Source organism: Delphinus delphis, chromosome 9 (assembly GCF_949987515.2).
Source record: "Delphinus delphis chromosome 9, mDelDel1.2, whole genome shotgun sequence".
NCBI classification, from domain to species: domain Eukaryota; kingdom Metazoa; phylum Chordata; class Mammalia; order Artiodactyla; family Delphinidae; genus Delphinus; species Delphinus delphis.
The window spans coordinates 10,808,067-10,827,527 of NC_082691.1; the positions used below are offsets into that span (position 1 = coordinate 10,808,067).

Consider the following 19,461-nt stretch of genomic DNA (forward strand, 5'->3'; position numbering starts at 1 on the left):
AAAACAACTCAAATAACAGTGGATTTCTCAACAGAGGACAAAACAACAGAGGACAAAATAATAGAGGATTTCTGAACAGAAGCCATGGAGACCAGAAGGAAGTAGCACCACACTTACCAAGAGCTGAAAGAAAAGAACTGTTTCCCCAGAATCCTATATACAGTGATAATATCCTATAGGAATGAAGGAGAAATCAAAACATTTTCAGATGAAGAGAACTAAGAGAATCTGTCATCCTAAATGAATGGCTAAAAGAAGTTGTAAACAGAAAGGAAATGATACCAGAAGGAATCAGACAGGAGGAAGGAAGAAAGAACATGGAACTAAATAATACAGGTAAATAAAAGACTTTCCTTCTCCTCGTGGGTCTTCTAAATTATGTTTGATGATTGAAGCAAAATTTGTAATATTATCTGATGCAGTTCTAAACATATGTAGAGGAAATGTTTAAGAAAACTATATATTTTACATGGAGAGAAGGAAGGGATGTAAAGGGAGGTAAGTACACTTCACTTGAACTGGTAAAATGATGACACCATTAGATTGTGATAAGTTATGTAGTGATATAACACCTAAACAGCCACTAAAAAGGCTAAAAACCACTAAAAACACAAAGAGAGATGATCAAAAAGACTATATATAAATAAAAATGGAATTTTAAAGTATAGGTTTAAAAACCTAGAGGAAGTCAGGAAAAAGAAAGCAGAGAAATGAATAGGGCCAAACAAAATGAAGGATAAAATGGTAGATTTAAGCCCTAACATATCAATAGTTACATTAAATACAAATGGTCTAAATATACTACTCAAATGACAGAGATTGACGGAGTGGATTAAAAAAACAGGACTCAACTATATGCTTGACTTCAAATACAGTGATTTAGGCAGACTGAAAGTAAAAGGATGGAAGAAGATATGTCATGTAAAACATGTCCAACAAAAGCAGGAGTAGCTATATTATCATCAGATAAAGTATATATTAGAGCAAAGAAAATTACTAGAGACAGAGAGGGACATTGTATGATAAAAAGATCAATCCACCCAGAAGACATAGCAATTCTAAATGTGCGTGCACCAAACAACAGAGATGCAAAATATGCGAAAGAAAAAACACCAAAACTGAGGACTGAAAAGAAAAATAGACAAACCCACAGTTCGTCTGGAGGCTTCAAAGCCCTTCACTCAATAATCGACAAAAAAGGAGATAGAAAGTTGCCAAAGATATAGAAAGACTCTATAACTGACAGGATCTAATGGACATTTATAGAACACTTCACCAAACAACAGCAGAGTATGCATTCTTTCCAAATGTCCATGGAACAAATGTCAATTCAGACAATATAGTGGGCCATAAAAACACCTCAACAAATTTAGCAGAACTGAGGGACTTCCCTGGTGGTCCAGTGGTTAAGCATCTGCCTTCCAATTCAGGGGATGTGGGTTCGATCCCTGGTCGCGGAACTAGGATCCCACATGCCATGGGGCAACTAAGCCTGTGCGTCGCAACTAGAGAGAAGCCAGTGCGATGCAACTGGAGAAGCCCACGCGCTGTAACAAAAGATCCCGCATGCTGCGACTAAGGCTAGATGAAGCCAAAAACAAAAAAATTTAGCAGAACTGGAATTATATGGAGTACATTCTCCAACAACAATGGAATCAAACTAGAAATCAATAAGAGAAATATAAAAGGAAAATCTCCAAATTCTTGGAAACTAAACAACACCCTCTAAATAATCCATGAGTCAAAGAAGAAATATTAAGGGGTATCAGAAAATACACTGAACTGAATGGAAATGAAAATACAGTATGTCAAAGTTTGTAGGACAGCTAAAGCAGTTCTGACAGGGAAATTTATAGCAGTAAATGCAAATATTAGAGAAGAGGAAAAGGCTCTAATCAGTAATCTATAAGATCTTATCACAAGAACCTAGAAAAAGAAGGAAAAAAAAACAATACAAAGAAAGCAGAAGTAAGGAAATAAAGATAAGAACAGAAATCAATGAAATTGAAAACAGCAAAACAGAAAAATCAATGCAACAGCTGGTTCTTTGGAAAGATCAGTAACATTGACAAACTTCTAAAAGGACTAACAGAAAAAGAGAAGACACAAATTACCAGTATCAGGAATAAAAGGGGATATCAATACAGACCCTGCAGATATCAAAAAGATACTAAGGGAATACTATGAACAACATACACTTGACAACTCAGATGTAAACAAACCATTCCTAGAACAACACAAACTGCTGTTACCCACCCACTAAGAAAGAGATAATCTGAATAGCTCTAACTTTTAAAGAAATCGAATTCATAAATAAAAAGCTTCTGAAAAAGAAATCCAAACCCATATGGTTTTGCTGGGGAATTCTACTGGATGTTTAAAGAAGAATTAACAACAACTCTACACAGTCTCTTTCAGGAATTAGAGTAGGAAGAAAACTTCTCAGCTTATTTTACAAAGCTAGAATTACCCTGATACCAAGAGCAGACAAAGACAGTCAGAAAAAAAAAATTACAGACCAATATTCCCTACGAATACAGATACAAATACATACATATATAGATGTAGCAATATGCACAAATAATTATATACCATGACCAATTGAGGTTTATTCCAGCAGTACATGTAAGTTGGGTTCAATACTTGAAAATCAATCGATGTAATCCACCATTGATCAGGAACAAAGCAAGGATGTTCATTCTTATGCCTCTTAGTCAACATGGTACTGGAAGGTCCAACCAGGGCAATTGGGCAAGAAAAGGAAATAAAAGGCAAACAGATTGGAAACGAAGAAATAATTGTTCCTATTTTCAAGTGAGATGATTGTCTACCCCCAAAATTCTAAAGAATCTACTAAAAAAAAAAAAGTCCTAGAATAAGTGAGCTCAGCAAGGTCACAGGACACAACATAAAAACAATCAATTGTACTTCAAGATATTAGTAATGAATAGAGGGACACTAAATTTTTTTAAAAACAGAAAGTACTGACATGTAAATCTAACAAAACATATACAGAATTTGTATGCTGAAAACTACAAAAAGCTGATGAAAGAAATCAAAGATCTAAATAAGTGAGACATACTATGTTCATGGATTGAAGGGCAACATAGTAAACATGTCAATTCTCCTTAAATTCATCTATAGGTTTAACACAATTCCTACCAAAATGTCAGCAAGAGTTTTTGTAAATGTAGACAAGCTTATTCTAAAATTTACATGGAAAGAGACAGGCCCTAGAACAGCCAAGGCAATTCTGGAAAAGGAAAATAAAGTTCAGCAGCTACAGTAATCAAGACAGTGTGGTACTGGTGGAGAGACACACCTATTAAAAGAATAGAGAACCCAGAAACAGACCCACTGAATAAGTCCAACTGATTTTTGATAAAAGTGTATAAAAGCAATTCAATGATAAGAAAGACAAACTTTTCAGTTAATGGTGCTGGAGTGATTGACATCCACAGGCCAAAAATAAACAAACCTTGATCTAAACTTCATATCCTATACAGAAATGAACTCAAAATGGATCACAGAGTTAAATGTTAAATGCAAAACTATAAAACCTTTAGAAAAATACAGGAGAAAATCTTCAGGATCTAGAGCTAAGAAAAGAGTTCTTAAACTTGATACCAAAAACATGATCCATAAAAGGGAAAATTGATACACTGGACTATAGAGTTTAAAACTTTTGCTCTGTAAATGACCCTATTAGTCGAAGAACAGAAGAAACAACACAAAGGTCCTTCAGTGAGTAAATGGTTAAAACAATTCTGGGACACCTATGGCAAGGAATGCTACTCAGCAATTAAGAAGGAAAAAATTAGTGTTAGAAAAGCATGCTGACTGAAAAATGCCAATTCCAAAATGTTACATATTGTGATTTGTAAAACATTCTTGAAATGACAAAATTATAGAAATGGAGAACAGAACAGTGGTTGCCAGGGGTCAAACATGGGGGTGGGGTAGAAGGGGAGTAAGTGTGGCTACAGAGGGGCAGCAGGAATGACCGCTGGAGTGATGTAGACCTCTGTGGCTTGACTGCTGTCAGTGTCGGTATCCTGGTGTGATGTACTATGGTTTACAAGATGGTACCACTGAGGGAACTGGCTGAAAGGCATATGAGAATGTCTCTGTTATTTTTCATAACTGCATACAATTATTTCAAAATGAAAAGTTTAATCAAAACTAGAGTCTCACAGACATGATAAGATGGAGGAAAAGAGAACTTCTGAGTGACACCTGGCATGGAAGGAAGACTGGCCACTGTGGTGAGTGACAGCAGGCAGATGACCCCCGGCACCCCACTCTGGATTCTTCAAAGGTGCTCTGCCCAGAACCAAGGGTCATTAAGGACTCCTTACTTCATTAAGTAACGTTTTATCAGTACTTTAGTTGTCCTTCAAACATGGGAAGATCAAAAGGGAAAAAATGCCCAGGAAGCAGAATCTGAAAGAATCCAGAGTCCAGTCAGAGGCACAGTGCAGGATGTGGAGGAAACGACGTGCCAACATGCAGAATGTAGTGTGGCCTCAGGTCCCCGCTGGCTACAGCAGGAGCTAGAGACAGCCTACGCTAAAGACGGAAGCCCAGCGAAGCGATGGTGGACACGTGGAGGTGAAAATGCTCTTCAGAACACAAATGGACAGAAGCTAATATGACATGGTAAGTAGCTCTACCTGTTGGATAACAGCTATATGACAGGAAAAACATATCTCAAGACAATTAACAAACTTCAAAACACTCGACAGAGTTGTGTCAACTTTCCCCAAATTGCATGCTGGGGAAAGCTGCACATCCTGCTCAAACGAAGTCCTCAGCTCCAGAAAAGTGAAAGGCTCGTTATTTTCATACCTCCTACTGTTAGCATTCGAAGTCGTTCCTTGAAAACTGCAAGATCTGAGAGGCAGAGTGGGATAGCATGGGTGAGTGCAGAGGGAAAAAGACAGGCGAGTTAGTTTAAAAAAACCCCAAACACCCAAAACCCTACACCATTACCGCAGGAACAGGTAGCACAAACACTGTCACACAGACATAGACACTGAAGGAGAACAAGGGAGGGGGGATATGTGGTCTGATAAACATGGAAACGGTTCATGAACAGCTGGAATAAGGTGAATCTGAAGGAGGGAAAGGCCGCTCCCTGAGACCAAGAAGCCACCGTGTGGTGGCAGCTGAGGCCTCCTCATTTCCCCATCCTGAACAAGTGGCCGACACAGAGCTCTCCTGGGAAGTCAAATCCACCCAGTCCAGACTGCTTTGGGATGAAAAAACTGGGGAAAAGAAAATGAAAAAGCCTAATTTTTGTGTCCCATTCCTCAGAACTGGAGCACTAGGCAGCAGAATAGACCCAAAACCTCAAGCTCCTGCTGGATTCTAAAGAGTAGAAGGTAGGTCCTTGGTCTCCCCTCTCGAGAAGGTAGAACCAGGATGGAGGAACTCAGCTGCTGAGGACACAGGCTGAGAGCCACACACGTGCACAGCTGTACACACTCCTGCCCCACACCTGGAAGCTTGCCTGGCGCTAGTGAAAATCAAGATGTTGATCTGGACACACAAAATGCCTCCTGACGCTGGTTCCCTGGGAGGGTGGGCCTGATGACTGAGGGGTCAGAGCATGGTCACTGGCACTGTGGCTGCTCCCTGCCCTGGGAGTAGAGAGGAAGGCCAGCCAATGCATCCTTGGACGCTGATGGCAAGAGCTCTGACTCAGAGAGGACGGAGATGCCTGCTCTGAGTGGGTAAAGCTCTCCTCCTCACCCTCGAGGACGGCAGCACCTACCAAAGACCTCAGAGCCAGTGGCTCTCAAGACAATGGAACGTCCAGGTCCTACACAAAAGCATGGATGCTTTGCTTAAGGCAAGGATGAAGACTCTTCATTTTTTTCCTTCAATCCTCATAATCACGACATACGACCATGCCAAGGAGCCATAAGAGTTGCCTGTGGGACTATCTCCCCACCTCCCCTGCCACCTCCCCACCCGCCGCCGGCCTCAAAGGGAACTGCAAACGTGCATCTGTTAAAAAAAATCTAGGGACTTCCCTGGTGGCGCGGTGGTTAAGAATCTGCCTGCCAATGCACGGGACACGGGTTCGAGCCCTGGCCCGGGAAGATCCCACATGCCGCGGAGCAACTAAGCCCGTGCGCCACGATACTGAGCCTGCGTTCTAGAGCCCGTGAGCCACAACTAATGAGCCCACGTGCCACAACTACTGAAGCCCGCGCGCCTAGAGCCTGTGCTCTGCAACGAGAAGCCACTGCAATGAGAAGCCCGCGCACCGCGATGAAGAGTAGCCCGCACGCAGCAACAAAGACCCAACGCAGCCAAAAAATAATGAAATAAAACTAAAAAAAAAATCTAAAGGCAATATGGTAAAATGTTTACATTTGTTCACCGTGGGTACTGGATACGTGGATGCTTTTATTCTTATCTGCACTTTTTGGATATTTTTAAAATAAAATACAAAGAAAAGACACAAACCGAAGGAGAATGGAAAGAGAACAGATATTCTGGTTGTCATTTACAGAAAGCGCAAGGGATTCCCAGCACCTGAGCACTTCAAAACATTTTTAAAAATTACTTCTTGATGAGCACAAGATGCTCTGCTGGGGAGACAGAGAACGGCTGAGATTTGGCCGTGTTGTTCCTAAGTGAAGCATAGCCGGCAAGAAGCAGGGATGTGCCTTGGTCTGCCAGTTCCTGGGCATCCAGGACGGAGGACACCCCTGCAGGGGGAGGTACCCACAATGACCTTAGCTTGGCCTGCCCTCCTGAGTCACTTGGGGAACCTGATCCCAACTCTTCACTCAGTGGTCTGGTGGCACCACACACTCACTGCACACAGCTGCCAATAAATGCTAAGTAAACTGCCCTCTATTGTTCTGAAATTATGAAAGCAGATTAAAATTCAACTCTATTTTTAGCTCATTCTTCCCAGCCATCAAGGGGGCAAAACTCAACCAGAAAGAACGCTCTGGAAGGTCAGAAGGGTGGGGAGACTTCATGTCCTGCTGTGCTGGACATGAAGTAGCTAAAATGTTGCCATCATTTGGACTTTTGAATTGCCCTTTTAACTATTTAACTCAAGCTCATTTCCTAAGACTGACAATTTGCAAACACTAATGGTAAATAGAAGTTTCACGCCTTCCTCTCTATTTACAGAATTTGTTTTGAGTTCTCCTTTAATTATGTTTAAGTCTCACATTTAAGTAAATTCCAATCATTTTGTCACTGTGAATAGTTATACTATAGAATTTATACAGAAACCACAGACGATGGCACTTTTAAGCTGGAATCTAACTCAAATGCTGCCCTTGGAAGAGGAGAGGAAATGGAGGGCAAGAGCTAATGAGAACTTTCACCATGTCCCCACCCAGCCAAGGGCAGCTCTGCTGAGGCCAGAAACAAGACTGCCCCACGCCCCGTCCTCACCCCAGCGAAGCAAGGACTGCATGCCAGCGCAGGACTGCACCCTGGAGGGGGAAGAGCGCACAGGCTGTCTGGAGTTGATTTGTTTCTACTTAAGGTGGCAACAACCCCGACCCCAAGGGACTCGCTGTCAAAAGCTGCACGCTGACCCTTCTTTAGGGCCAACCAGGAGAGGCCTCGCTAGAAAACCTGATCCCATCTGGAGACTTCCCACCTCTCCCTAGGGAGGAATGTGGAATGTGTGCCCAGGCATCTCAGGTTGGAGCTCAACTCTCCTCCACCCGATGCGACATAAATCAAGATGCTCTTCTGGGGGACACCTGGAACCTGGCTCCTAACATAACACATTATGGGAAAAGGCCCCCCTTTCCTAAGCAGTCACCGCACAATTCTAGACCATAACCCACACCTGAGAAACTGTTCTAACATTAATTGTTAAATTTTAATCAAAATAATCGATAACCCCACCATCTCAATGATATTTCTGTTGCATTCACAGTATGTTCTGTGTGCACGTGTCTCACGGTGACCCTGACATGCTAGGACCATCCAGCAGCTGGAGCATGTCGGCCAAGTCGGCTGTCTACCTGTTAACACTCTCTACCAGTGACTGCAGGGGCCATGAGTATTTCTAGGATGTTAGCATAGGGAACCTAGGCCAGCGTTTCCCAACCTTCTCAGAATTGGTCAGAAAAGGGCAAGAACTCAGTGGAAACTTTTCATATTTTCCACCTTATTAAAAAAATTTTGAGGGGACATCAGCCCCGCTCGCCCTGCAGACCTGCACTGGCTAGCGCTGCCCTTGGGAACGGCTTCCTGACTTCACCCAAGGCTCGCAGCTGTTCCTCTGGCCCTCATGCTGCTCCAGCAACAGCACAATGCTCAAATACCTGAGGGGTGATCACCGCCTGGGCCTCAGTTTCCCCACAAGAGGATGGAGAAATCGTGCCGCATCCACTGGGAGAAAGGAAGGGCAGCTCAGGGGTGTTACGAGTGGGACGCAGGCTTGGGGAAGGCTTCTGTGCAACACAGGACACCACTGCAGTCACTCACTTACCCCAGACCAACACGTGGGCCACGCCGACCCCCTGCTTTGGCAGGTCCCTGCCCCGGAGCTACCCTGTCTCCTCGTCACTCAGGGTGCAGCCCAGTCCTTGCTAGTACCAACTCCTGTGGGACCCACTCTGGGTTATTTGCTCCATTTCTTGGTTTCTAAATATATATCTTTACCAGAGAAACCAGCAGCTACTTATCTCAAAAGATTATTAACAATCACAGTGGCTCACACCTTCATGGAGCTTAGTAAGCTCCAGGTACTATTCTCAGGAGTTTATTTAATTCTGAAACAACCTAACAGACGAGGAGACAGAGACAGAGGCACACAGCTAGTCCTGGCAGAGCCGGGCTTCCACATAGGGAGCTGGCTCGAACCCAGGCCCTGAGGTTCGGATAAGATGGTGGGCAGGAAAGTGCTCTAGGGACTGTCCAGTGTCCCTGAATAGAGCAGTCACATTGGACCAGTTGTTTTCATAAAGACCTACATACATCAAGGATGAGATAATTTAAGACTAACTTTCCTACACTAACCCCATTGATCATGACTTTTAGGTCACACTATTTTGAATTCTCGGGATGCAGTGACCTTTTCTCCTGCACAGGAGGGGGCTGCTGCCCAACTTTCTCCTGCTGTTTCTGAAGGGCTCCCAGTTGGAGGATGCCCAGTCTTCCTCAAATGAGCTCAGGAAGTTCTGGGCCACCTCTGTGTGTCTCTGGCTTATAACCCTCGCCATGCTGACACAGAACCTCACAGGGGCACACTCGGGGCACTATTCCAGAGTAGAACGTAAGGCAAGGCCGAGATGGCCAAGAAAGAGCTAGGAAGAAGGACAGAGGTCCTGCCTCTGCCTCTGCCCCTGATGAGAGCTGTGAACTGAGGAGCCAGGCAGCATCAACTAGGCCTGGGGGCTCCCACCCTTCACAGACTCCTGGGCTGGGATGGCCTGGGGGGCGCTTCCAAGAAAGCCCCACCTGTGCCTGTGGGCTGCGGCGGGTGCCATCCCACCCTGACCAGTCTTGCGTGGGACAGAGAAGAGCTCCAGGCTCCCCAGGCAGTACTAATGAGCTGGGAACCACCGAAAAAGGTCCGTTTTGATACCAAGAAACTAGCAACCAGGGATGGCACAAGGAACAGGGGATGCAGTTTCGGATGGGAGAAGGAGACCCCACCTCCCCTGTGCCTTTCTTGTTGAAATGCTTGACTGTGCATGGGAACACCAGGCTCTGTGGCCTGGGCCGGGCTGGCTCTGCAGTCCTCCTTTTCTGGAGAGACAGCTCCAGGGCACAGGGCCTTGAGCTCTCATCAGGCAGCTGGTGCCCTGGGGCTCGCAGGTCTCTCACGTAGAGGGGGTGCTCTGCCCTGGACCTGGAGGGGACTCACGGTGCTGAGGGGGCTTCAGCACTGGTGAGCACCGGTTGGGTCAGGCCTGGGTGCTGCGGGGACTAAGTGGCGAGGAAGAGGAAAGGAGCTCCAAGTGTCCTCAGGGACACTGCAAAGAGAAGCTCACTTCTGGGGTGCACAGTTGTCACCACTCAATAAAGTAGCAGGATTAAGCTCACGTCCTGCCGACAATCTGAACTGGCCCTATTTAATCATATTCAGGAGGGCTTCTCTAATCTTTCTTCCAAAAGTGCAGGTACAAAGTAGAGGAAACCCTGCATTACCTAGGAGTGTTTCTGAAATGAAGACGGAGCAGAGACGAACCTCTAACAGCAATCCCAGGGCCAACACTGTTTGAAATCCAGCCTTACCTGACTAGTGCCTGACCTCCCACGTCACAACTCGGACACGCCTCTAAGGGCATTCGGGCACCACAAAGCATTAGTGACTGTTATTCAGGAGGCAAATTTCGTCCCCTCCCAAAGAGCAGCGTTAGGCAGGTAGGTAATCATCAGTTTTATTAGCATGCACAGTGTTTCTCGAAAACAACCTGGCCATTTAAAAATTAGTCACGTCGTCATTTCTGCAGCACAGGTTAGCAGCACGGTGACTTAGAGCAGGTTAACTTGAGAAAGCAACCGCAGGTGTGAGCCCAGCCACGCCCCTCTGCTCAAGACAGAGAGGGTACGGTGAGCGGGACTACAAGCGCCCGCGGGGACGCCTTCCAAAGTTTCCTCAGTATGATCACCGGCATTTGAGAATCGAGACACCCAAACTGCACCACCTGCTCTGGAATTCGCCCTGTCAAAGGCAGGCCACACCGTGCTTCAGAGCAGACAGTGTGTGACAACGGTCCTGAGCAGTGCCCCGTCTGGGGCAGCACTGCCCTGAGATCTGGAAACCGAAGCCAGACGAGCTGGTCTCTGGAATATCTTCTGACCCGCCTGCCTGGGTGGGTCATCTTTTTCTCTGTGCCACAAACCTTTTCTGCCCCCAAATTTTACTTTCCAATTTTGAGACTTAGATAATTGAGCTCATACGATCTGGCTGAAAAGCTGAGATAAAAATAACTTGCCCAAAACACACTAAGGCTACATGACTGATAAATGTCAAGTGATCAGAACGAAGGAAACTTAAGAGTCTTTCCCTTCTGCCTGTGGACGTCCTGGCTGCCACAGGCTGGGACACAGAGAGAGGAGCCACGCAGCGCAGCGCTGGCCGCTCTCAGACCCTCACCAAGTTTGTCTGTGGATGAGATAATATCAGCGGGCACGGAGGAGTCCAGATCAGCATCCAAAATTCCCAGGGGGTCCAGCTGTGCTACATGGTGCCCTCGTATCTACGAATGGGCCAGCGATGGAGAGGGAAGGACACACACAAAAGGACAGGAGAAAAAAAAGAGGGAAGGGGTAAAAAAAAAAAAAAGTAAAATTACATTAAAATTAGTGTTTACAGATTAATTCTCACCCACGTTTGAAGAAACAGTTACTGGAGCATCATCAAAATTTACACAACTAATTCCGAGAGGATCAAGTTTTGCAATGTGGTGACCCCTGACCTGGAAGCAATAATACAAGCAGTCATTAAGCAGGTCCTGTGGGCTGTGGCGAGGGGTAAAAGTTGCACTTGGTCAAACCTTTCCCTGAGAGTGCCAATGAACCCAAACAACAAAGTCAGTTAGTAAAAAGACTTACAATAGTTTGTTTTAAAGCACTATTGTGCATAAATGCACTTTTATAAAAAGGGGATAAGCTCCTCAGGTTTTGATAAACCTGGCAGTCTAAAAGGACCCACTTCTCGGGATCCTTCACAGTTTTCCTGGATAAACAGAAATGGGATATGCTGGGGACTTTAGCGCCAGTGCGAAGACCACTCAGCTTAGAACACGAAGTCCCTAAGGAAGGGGTGGGTGTGGCCCTGCTGCGTGGGTCAGGGCACAGGGGGCACAACAGCAGACAGCTACAACAGGGACCTCAGTGCCTGATCTGAACCATTTAAAAGCAAAAAGACACGTAAAATCCCTTCCAATTTTGTTTCTTTAAGTCTTGGATACTTTATCCACTGTTTCTTGCTAACAATTTGGGAAGGGGAGCAGTTGCTGAGAAGTCACTTAAAGACCAACAGAAATGACTGAGGCTGAATAAGTCAGGCAGTGGTCAGCACACACCAACTGGGCCTCCTTCTACAGAAACGCCCACTGTGAACGGCGTGCGTCTCGTCATTTGCCCTGGGGAGAGAGCCTGACTTGCCAGGCTCCAACAGGACAGACCCACCCTGTGCTACCTGTCCTGACACCTGTGGCAACTGGCCCCGTGGGCGGAGGGGAACGGTCCACATGGCCATTTCCAGGAAAGAGAACATCGGAGACAGAACTCTGTGGTGTGACACCCCTGCTACATTGCAGCAATGCCAGAAGAGGCAGCAGGGGAGCCCATGTCCTGGGAGCTCCCAGAAGGGCCTCCCTGGGCCCGATTTCTCCTCCTTTCCTCCTGAGAACTACTCACAGACCAGGTGGTAAGGTCTGAATTCTGGGCTCTTCTCCACACCACGCGGATATCCTGGAAGGGGCTTCTGGGCTCTGAGAAAGGCCATGGAAGCCCTTGGTTCTGCATGAGCCTCCTCCAACGGGGCTGACCACTGACTGGAATGCTCCTGGAGAGGTGGCCCCTCTGCAGGCTCAGCTGCCCCTCACCTGCCTCTCCCTGCTTCCATGGGCTCTGCTTCTGTCCCCAAACCCTACAGGTTCATTTTGTCTTATTGCATTTGGGCCCTAGCAACTGAGAAGGGGAGCAGCACACCCCTCCTGGTCACTGCTCCCTCCTGGGCATCGGCACTTCCCCTGACACCCGGGCACTGACCGCGTTTCCCTGCTCACAAATCATTCTTGCCAAGCTATGGGAAGAAATAAGGGCAGGTGCTAAAGGTGGCAGAGGATCTGCTCAAACAGGGTGAGACCGCCTGGGCTCCTTTTCTCTTGTCATATGTCATTTTTGCCTCCCTCCAGCCCAGAGCAGGGAGAGAGAGCGCCTAGTGTTTGGTGGGGGTGAAAGTTAAGCGACAACCTTCATGGGGTCAGCGGGGCACTCTGTCACGGATGGCTGGCCGCTGCCACCTTACCTGGTAGGCCCTGATGAGAGACTGCACTGCCAGGTGATCCTCCACCAGCTTGTCCACGTTGGGCTGAACCTCCACCAGGGGCTGCGCTCTGGCCACAGCTGACAGGGAGCCCAGGCTCAGGGGGAGCGGGCTCTGGTAGGCGGTGCCCGGGGGCGCTCCGGCGTTGGTGTTTCGGAAAAAAATGTCCCATGACTGAAGACAAAGAAGGAACACACATGTCACTCCGTTGCTCCCCTAAGGCCTAGGACTCATTTTTAGCCAAAAAGAGAACTGTTCTCGGCAGGTAAGCCTTGATTATGCCCATCTACCAGTAGCCTGGTTGGGTCAACTTCTTCCTACTCTGGACAGCCTGCTTCTGCCCCCAGAGGGTGGCTCTCTCAGAGGCTGGGCCCCTGCTTCCATCATTCCCTCAGATGCGCCTCCTCACCCCAACCCTACGACGCAGATGCCCTCCCATCAAAACCCCCAAGGCCCAAGGCCGAGCAGCTCTGCCCGGCTTGTGAGTGCCAACTGCTTCCATGGCAGGCAGCCCAGGAGGCAGGTGAACAGAGGCCTTCCTGCCCCATCTGTTCCCTGCCTAGTCATCCGGAAGACCAATGCTCGTGGCCCTCCTGCCTCTAGGGCTGCAGCTGCCCCAGGTCCTCAAACCCCAACTGGGCCTCCTCAGGGGAACTGAGTGCATTTAGATCCTCTTTCCAGACCCCAGAGGCGTGGCACAGCTTTTGAAGCCCAGGCCTGCTTGCTTGTGCTTTCTCACCGGACATAAAACAGAATCAGGGGGACTTCCCTGGTGGCACAGTGGCTACGACTCTGCGCCCCCAACACAGGGGGCCCAGGTTCGAGCCCTGGTCGGGGAACTAGATCCCAACACGCATGCTGCAACTAAGAGTTTGCATGCTGCAACTAAGGAGCCCGTGCGCCGTGGCTGAGGAGCCGGCGAGCCGCAACTAAGGAGCCCACCTGCCGCAACTAAGACCCGGCGCAACCAAATAAATATTAAAAACAAAAACAAAAAAAACCCAAACAGAATCAAGGCCTTTATGTAAGAGGCAGCCCGGAGCTTGGACCTGTGAAGCCTGAAGCGTCCTCACCGACCCCTACAGAAATAGTCTTGTCACTAAGGGCTCAGGGTGTGCAGTCGGAGGCAGAACCTTAAATCTGAGCTCTGAGATCTTGGTAAATAACCTAAATTTCTGTGCTCAGTTCTTTCATCCGTAAGATGAGGACAAAAAAAATCTATATATTCTTCATAGGTTTTTTTTGTAAAGACTAAAGGCATTTAGCACACAATCTGGTAGGCAGTTGGCATTACTGGTAGTAACTAGTATTACTACTGGTTTCAACTTCCTTTGTGCTAATGTGAACTAACTCCTCTTCCTATTATTTTTGGCTATTTTGTATTTGATTCAATTTTTTCTTTTCTTTTTTTTTTGGCCATGTTGTGCGGCTTGTGGGATCTTAGTTTCCCGACCAGGGATCGAAACTGTGCCCCCTGCAGTGGAAGTTCGGAGTCCTAACCACTGGAGTGCCAGGGAATTCCCTGATTCAATTTATAATCTGCATAGACATTGTGAACTATAATAGTTTATCTCATACAAAGACGTGAAGCTTAAAATAAAATTTTAGAGGTCAGAGAAACTAAGACTTAATAAAATTCCATTGCCAAAAAATATATATTAAAACTCAGAGAGTTTAGAAACATGAAAACATTGTCTTTCTTCTCTGCCATGCATTTTCCAGTTTCTAAGATTCTTCTGTCAATAAACTCTGGTTAGACTTCTTGAAAAATCTGGAGAGGAGAAACTTCACTAGACTTTTGTTCGCCCTCCCAGTTAAGTGCTACCAAGATGTTGTCCAGATGGGCTCGTCTGGGAGCTTGGGCAGGTATCGAATGGGTCTATCTATGTCTGGGCAGAAACCCTGAGACTGGTCCTGAAGCCTGAAGGTCTTCTGGCTTTTTCAGGCAGGCTCTTTATGACATGTAGACCTACTGACTCGGACGGTCCGAGAGATGGCTGCATGCTGCTGCCAGGCACAAACCCCTGGGATGCGCACAGGCCTGGAGCATCACACAAGGCAGCCCGGCCTCTCACTACAAGTGTTTCTGAGGGGAGCTTTCCAGAATGTTTATATCATTCTACAATAAGAACACAGTCCTTTTGTATTCAAAAAGATTAATTAAAAAAAATCAAACTATTAGGGATGATAGTACAACACGGTGAATATACTAAAAACCAGAATTGTACAATTTTTACATGCAAATTCTACCTCAATAACAATTTTTAAATGTTTTAACATATCTCACTATTCAAGGTTTTACTGTTTTTACCTTTCTGGTTAATTTTCAGCATGTCAGCTGATGGTAGAAGGGAGCTCTGGGGTTCTCTTTTGGCAAAGGCCATAACACCGACTGCAGAGCACCTTGCATCACGTGACCTGACAACCAGGGGCATTCTACACCCAGGGCTTGGAACCCCAAGACCATTCTCTCCCTCTGAGTCCTCTAACAGGGGTAAAAGCAGTATGCCCACCAGAGAAAGCAACCGACTTACTCTTGGGAGAGAAAGGAGAGGATGCCTCAGGATCAGCAGCCTTGGGCAAGGCAAGGCTGCCCCAAGCTCGGCACCCACCTGGTTCCTTACACAGGCCTAAGGAGCAGACACGCTGGACACCCCCAAACATTTCTGACTCTGTGAGCTCGTACAGCAGGCCATGCAAGCTCCACGCATTCTGGGAGCAGCTCTGGCCCAGGGCTCTCCCTGACCCCCACCCATACCTCCAGTAACCGAGGGCCTGGACTGAAAGGAGCCCCGTTGATAGGGTAGGGGATGCGGCAGGAGTCAGCCCAGCCCTGCACGGCAAGAACCAACAGCACACCGTTCCTGACTTGTAAAACCTCATCTAGTTTCTGCTTTGCCCCCAGCGGGCTCTGGCACTGGCGCCCCCACCCTTACGCGTGTCCACGCCAAGTCCTGCTCTGGACATTTACCCTGGGGCTGCAGGGGGGCTGAAGGACAGGGCATGACCCTGAAACCAAGTAGCCTCTGGAGAGCAGCACACAGGATCCCAACTTTCTTCAAGCCTTAAACACTGTCTTCTTCCCCGCAGAACGCATGAACACATGTGTAGAAATGCAGCGGCAGTCGCCCAACGACAAGACCTTGGATGGAGAGGGTCCCCTGGCTGCACGCCGACCCCTCACCCTGATGGGCACCAGCTGCTGACAGACCCAGAGCCAAAAGGCATAGCAAAAAACACAAGTTCACCTCTCTTTAGAAAAATCAGCTTTGAATAACAAGAACAGTAGTGGCAGCCACAGAGGTAGGAGTAGTTACCACACTGATGTTCCAAGCACCTGGAATGCCAACTACAGCCTCCTGGGGAGAGGTTCAGGCAGGCAGGACTGACAGCGTGGTCACCAGGCAGAGATACTGATCAGGTTAAGTAAGACAGAGCAACCCTTACATAAACAGCGTCTCTCAGGCTGGCTTACCCTTGCCAAAGCCAGCAAACAATAAAATCAAAGGATTTCCAGGGCTGACACCCGGAGGGCGCAGGCCAGGCCCCTGGGTGGCAGTGGGGTGGGGAGGGAAATCGCAGTCATCGGGCCTCCTCTCTCTGACCTTCTTTTGTGCTTGGGATAAAACTCCAGGTGATTTTCAATTGGCTGAGGACAGCGACACAGACTGAAATTCTGCTCAAGCTGGAGGCGGTCAGAAAAAACTGGTTCCTACCAGTATTGCAGAGAGCTGGGAACCACTGGGAAAGAATATGCCAGGAATGCAGCTTCCTCCAGGCCCGTAATTCACCCCTGCTGCGCACGCTTCCCTGCAGCTCCGGCAGGCCCTCCCCCGCACGCTCTGGGCAGGTGTGGGTACCTGCACTCAGATGAGGGCCCGCCCAAGGAGCCCACCCCAACAAACAGCAAGCCCCCTTCCACCAGATCCGATCAGTTTGCACACGTGGGTGACAGAAAGTTCCTGGTGGCATACACTTTGCAAAACCCTCGCACCGCAGCTTAAAACCAGTAAATTTTCATGTAAGTCAGACCTCAAAAAAAAGTTGATTTAAGCTGTGAAAGTGAAGGTCATTTTTTCTGGCTTGTAGGTTTCACCGCCCTTCAGAGGCAGAGCTTCTCTCCCTCCAGCATCTTCTCCAAGATGCCTCTTTCACCCCTCCCCTCCCCACACCTGAACTGGCTTCCACCTTCGTTCGGTAGTAGCCTGCACCTCCCCCACTCCTGCTGCCTGGGGCGCTCATCCCCTCTCCACACACTGACCCGCGTCATCTTCAACCTGTGGCTCTGCCACTATCTGGAGAGGGTTCCCCTTCTGATAATCGCAGCCCTCATTTGCACACATCTGAACTTGAGGCTTTGTTTACCCGTATGTCTACCTGCTGCCAGTTCCAGTTCTCTCCCCGGCAGCGGCTTCCCTGCTGTCAGAACCAAGTGTCTGCAGACCCGCTGCAGGGACAGGTGACCACGAGGCTGAAGTGACCGGTCAGTGGGCCCTTTCCCAAATGAAGAGAAAACTTCAAGAAGAGGACGCCTGTGCGGTCCCACATGCCCCCTGCACGTGGAGCTTCGCGGCCTCCGTGCCATAGAGGCGAGCAGCCCTGGCCCGTCAACGGAGGTGTAGGCAGGCCACCCACCTCCCATGAATGGGTTTAAGGTCATCAACTTGTTGCTGAAATGACTTAAACCAAAACACGATAGATTTCAAGTACAAATAAGTATAACATTCTGGGTGAAGTGAAACCAGAATTCTTACATTTAATTTTAGATAACTAAAAGCATTTAACTGTAGTACATGAAGGTCTGCTTTCAAAAGCCATTAGCTCCTCTGCTCCCCCATACACCTCCCAGGCTTCTCACAGCCCCAACGGGCTTTCCCTGCCGCCCGCCGCCAGTCCTCTTCTCCCCAGTTAGAGGGAGCTCTTCAAAGCTGCAAACACATCCCTTCTCTGTAACGTCTAAGGAAGCGGGTCCGGTGCTTTGCACATAGTAAGTGCTCAACACACCTGCTAAGTTCAGACAGGTCAGACTCCTTCAAAAGCGAACATCTTGACAGGTGTGGTGTCAGATGCAATGTCAGGTGCAGTGGTAGGGCTGGTATCAGGTGTGATGCTAGGTGCTGTGCTCCCTGGGATGTCAAATGTGGTGCTGGGGGGTGTTTGCTGTAGTTCTAGGGGTGGTATCAGATGCAGTGTTAGGTGTGATGCGAGGTGGATGCCAGGTGCTCGGTCTGGCGTGGTCCTAGGGATGGTGTCAGGTGTGGTGCTAAGTGCTGTGCTAGGCAGGGTGTCAGGTGCAGCAGTGGGTGCGGTGACAGCTGTAAGACCGTGGACCGTCCAGAGTCCTCATCTCAGATAAGGCACTGACCTCAGTGGCTGTGGGAGTGCTAACCAGGGGACGTGGGCGTCAGTGGTTCAGTGAGGCAAGCAGACTTTACCCTGTTGATTGTCAGCAGATCGCAAGAGTGTCAGGGCCAAGTTCCTGACTGTGAAGGTCGTGACAGAGACTTGCTCACGAAGGGTTTGGCTTTGGAGGGGTCACAAACCTGCTACCAAGTGCCCTTCCCCACCCCGTCTCAAAGTCCCCCGATGTGTGTCAGATACGTAGGCCAGTGCAACCGTGTGACCTACCGGGGCCACGCACAGGCTGAGCCCACCAGAGTGGGCCTGCCTGCTGCCCGCCCGCTCCTGGGCGTTGGGAGCCCCAGTCCTGACCCCCACAGGCTGGGCGAGGGCCAGGGAAGTCGCGTCAGCTCTCTGTGCCTCATTCCTTGCCTATAAAGGTAGGGAGCACTTACTTAGGACAGCCCCGTACTTGTGCTTTTACACCTTAAAAAGCACCTGTAGGTATACTCATATTTGTTCAAGAAGCTGATGATCAAAGCTTAACCCCAGGGTTACTAATGCTTATTCTAGCTGCTCAATTCTATGACTCTGGGTTCTGGATTGGCCAGGCCACTTTCTCTCGTGCAAAGTCCCCTTCAGATGCCCTGCTGTCTCGTCTCCACCTTAGCTATGGAACAAACCCCACCCACCCGCATCATGCACCCTGGTCTAGAACATGATGTCACCTGCTAGCCACCACCACCCTCTGCTGGGCGCCCTGCCAAGGACCCTGACGTAAACACCACGCGGGGGACCGGGCGGGGCAGCCTCTGGCCGCCTCTTGAATGGACCAAACCCCAGGCTCAAAGGCCATCACAGTTGATAAACTAATGACTGCCAGGTCTGGACGTCAGATGCCAGCACTGTCACAAACAACCATATCATTATGTTCTGATACTGACAATGCTTTTTAACTGCCACAAACGTGAAATTCAAGGGAACAAGTGACCAAGGAAAACACATGCATGGCCAAACAAGGGTTTGGTGGGTTCAGGCTAATTCAGTCAAATAAATGGACAGGCAACAGCTCCCTGAGCCAAGGATGGTCACCTGTGACTCGCTGGCCGACAGCGCCAGCTGTC

General features: G+C 48.2%; 1 protein-coding gene across 3 annotated transcripts in view; it reads right to left on the reverse strand.

Annotated features, from left to right (window-relative positions):
• The window catches only part of OGDH (oxoglutarate dehydrogenase), a 76,682-nt gene that overhangs the window by 35,480 nt on the left and 21,741 nt on the right, over positions 1-19,461 (reverse strand). For 2 of the 3 annotated variants that reach the window (XM_060020163.1, XM_060020162.2), the window contains exons 3-4: positions 12,980-13,171; positions 11,099-11,201 (exon numbers count right to left, since the gene is read on the reverse strand). In XM_060020163.1, the coding sequence (XP_059876146.1) occupies positions 11,099-11,201; positions 12,980-13,171 (295 nt within the window). Of the gene's footprint in view, positions 1-11,098; positions 11,202-11,329; positions 11,424-12,979; positions 13,172-19,461 lie in introns of those variants that run through there. The other variant, XM_060020165.1, reaches the window with a different exon arrangement.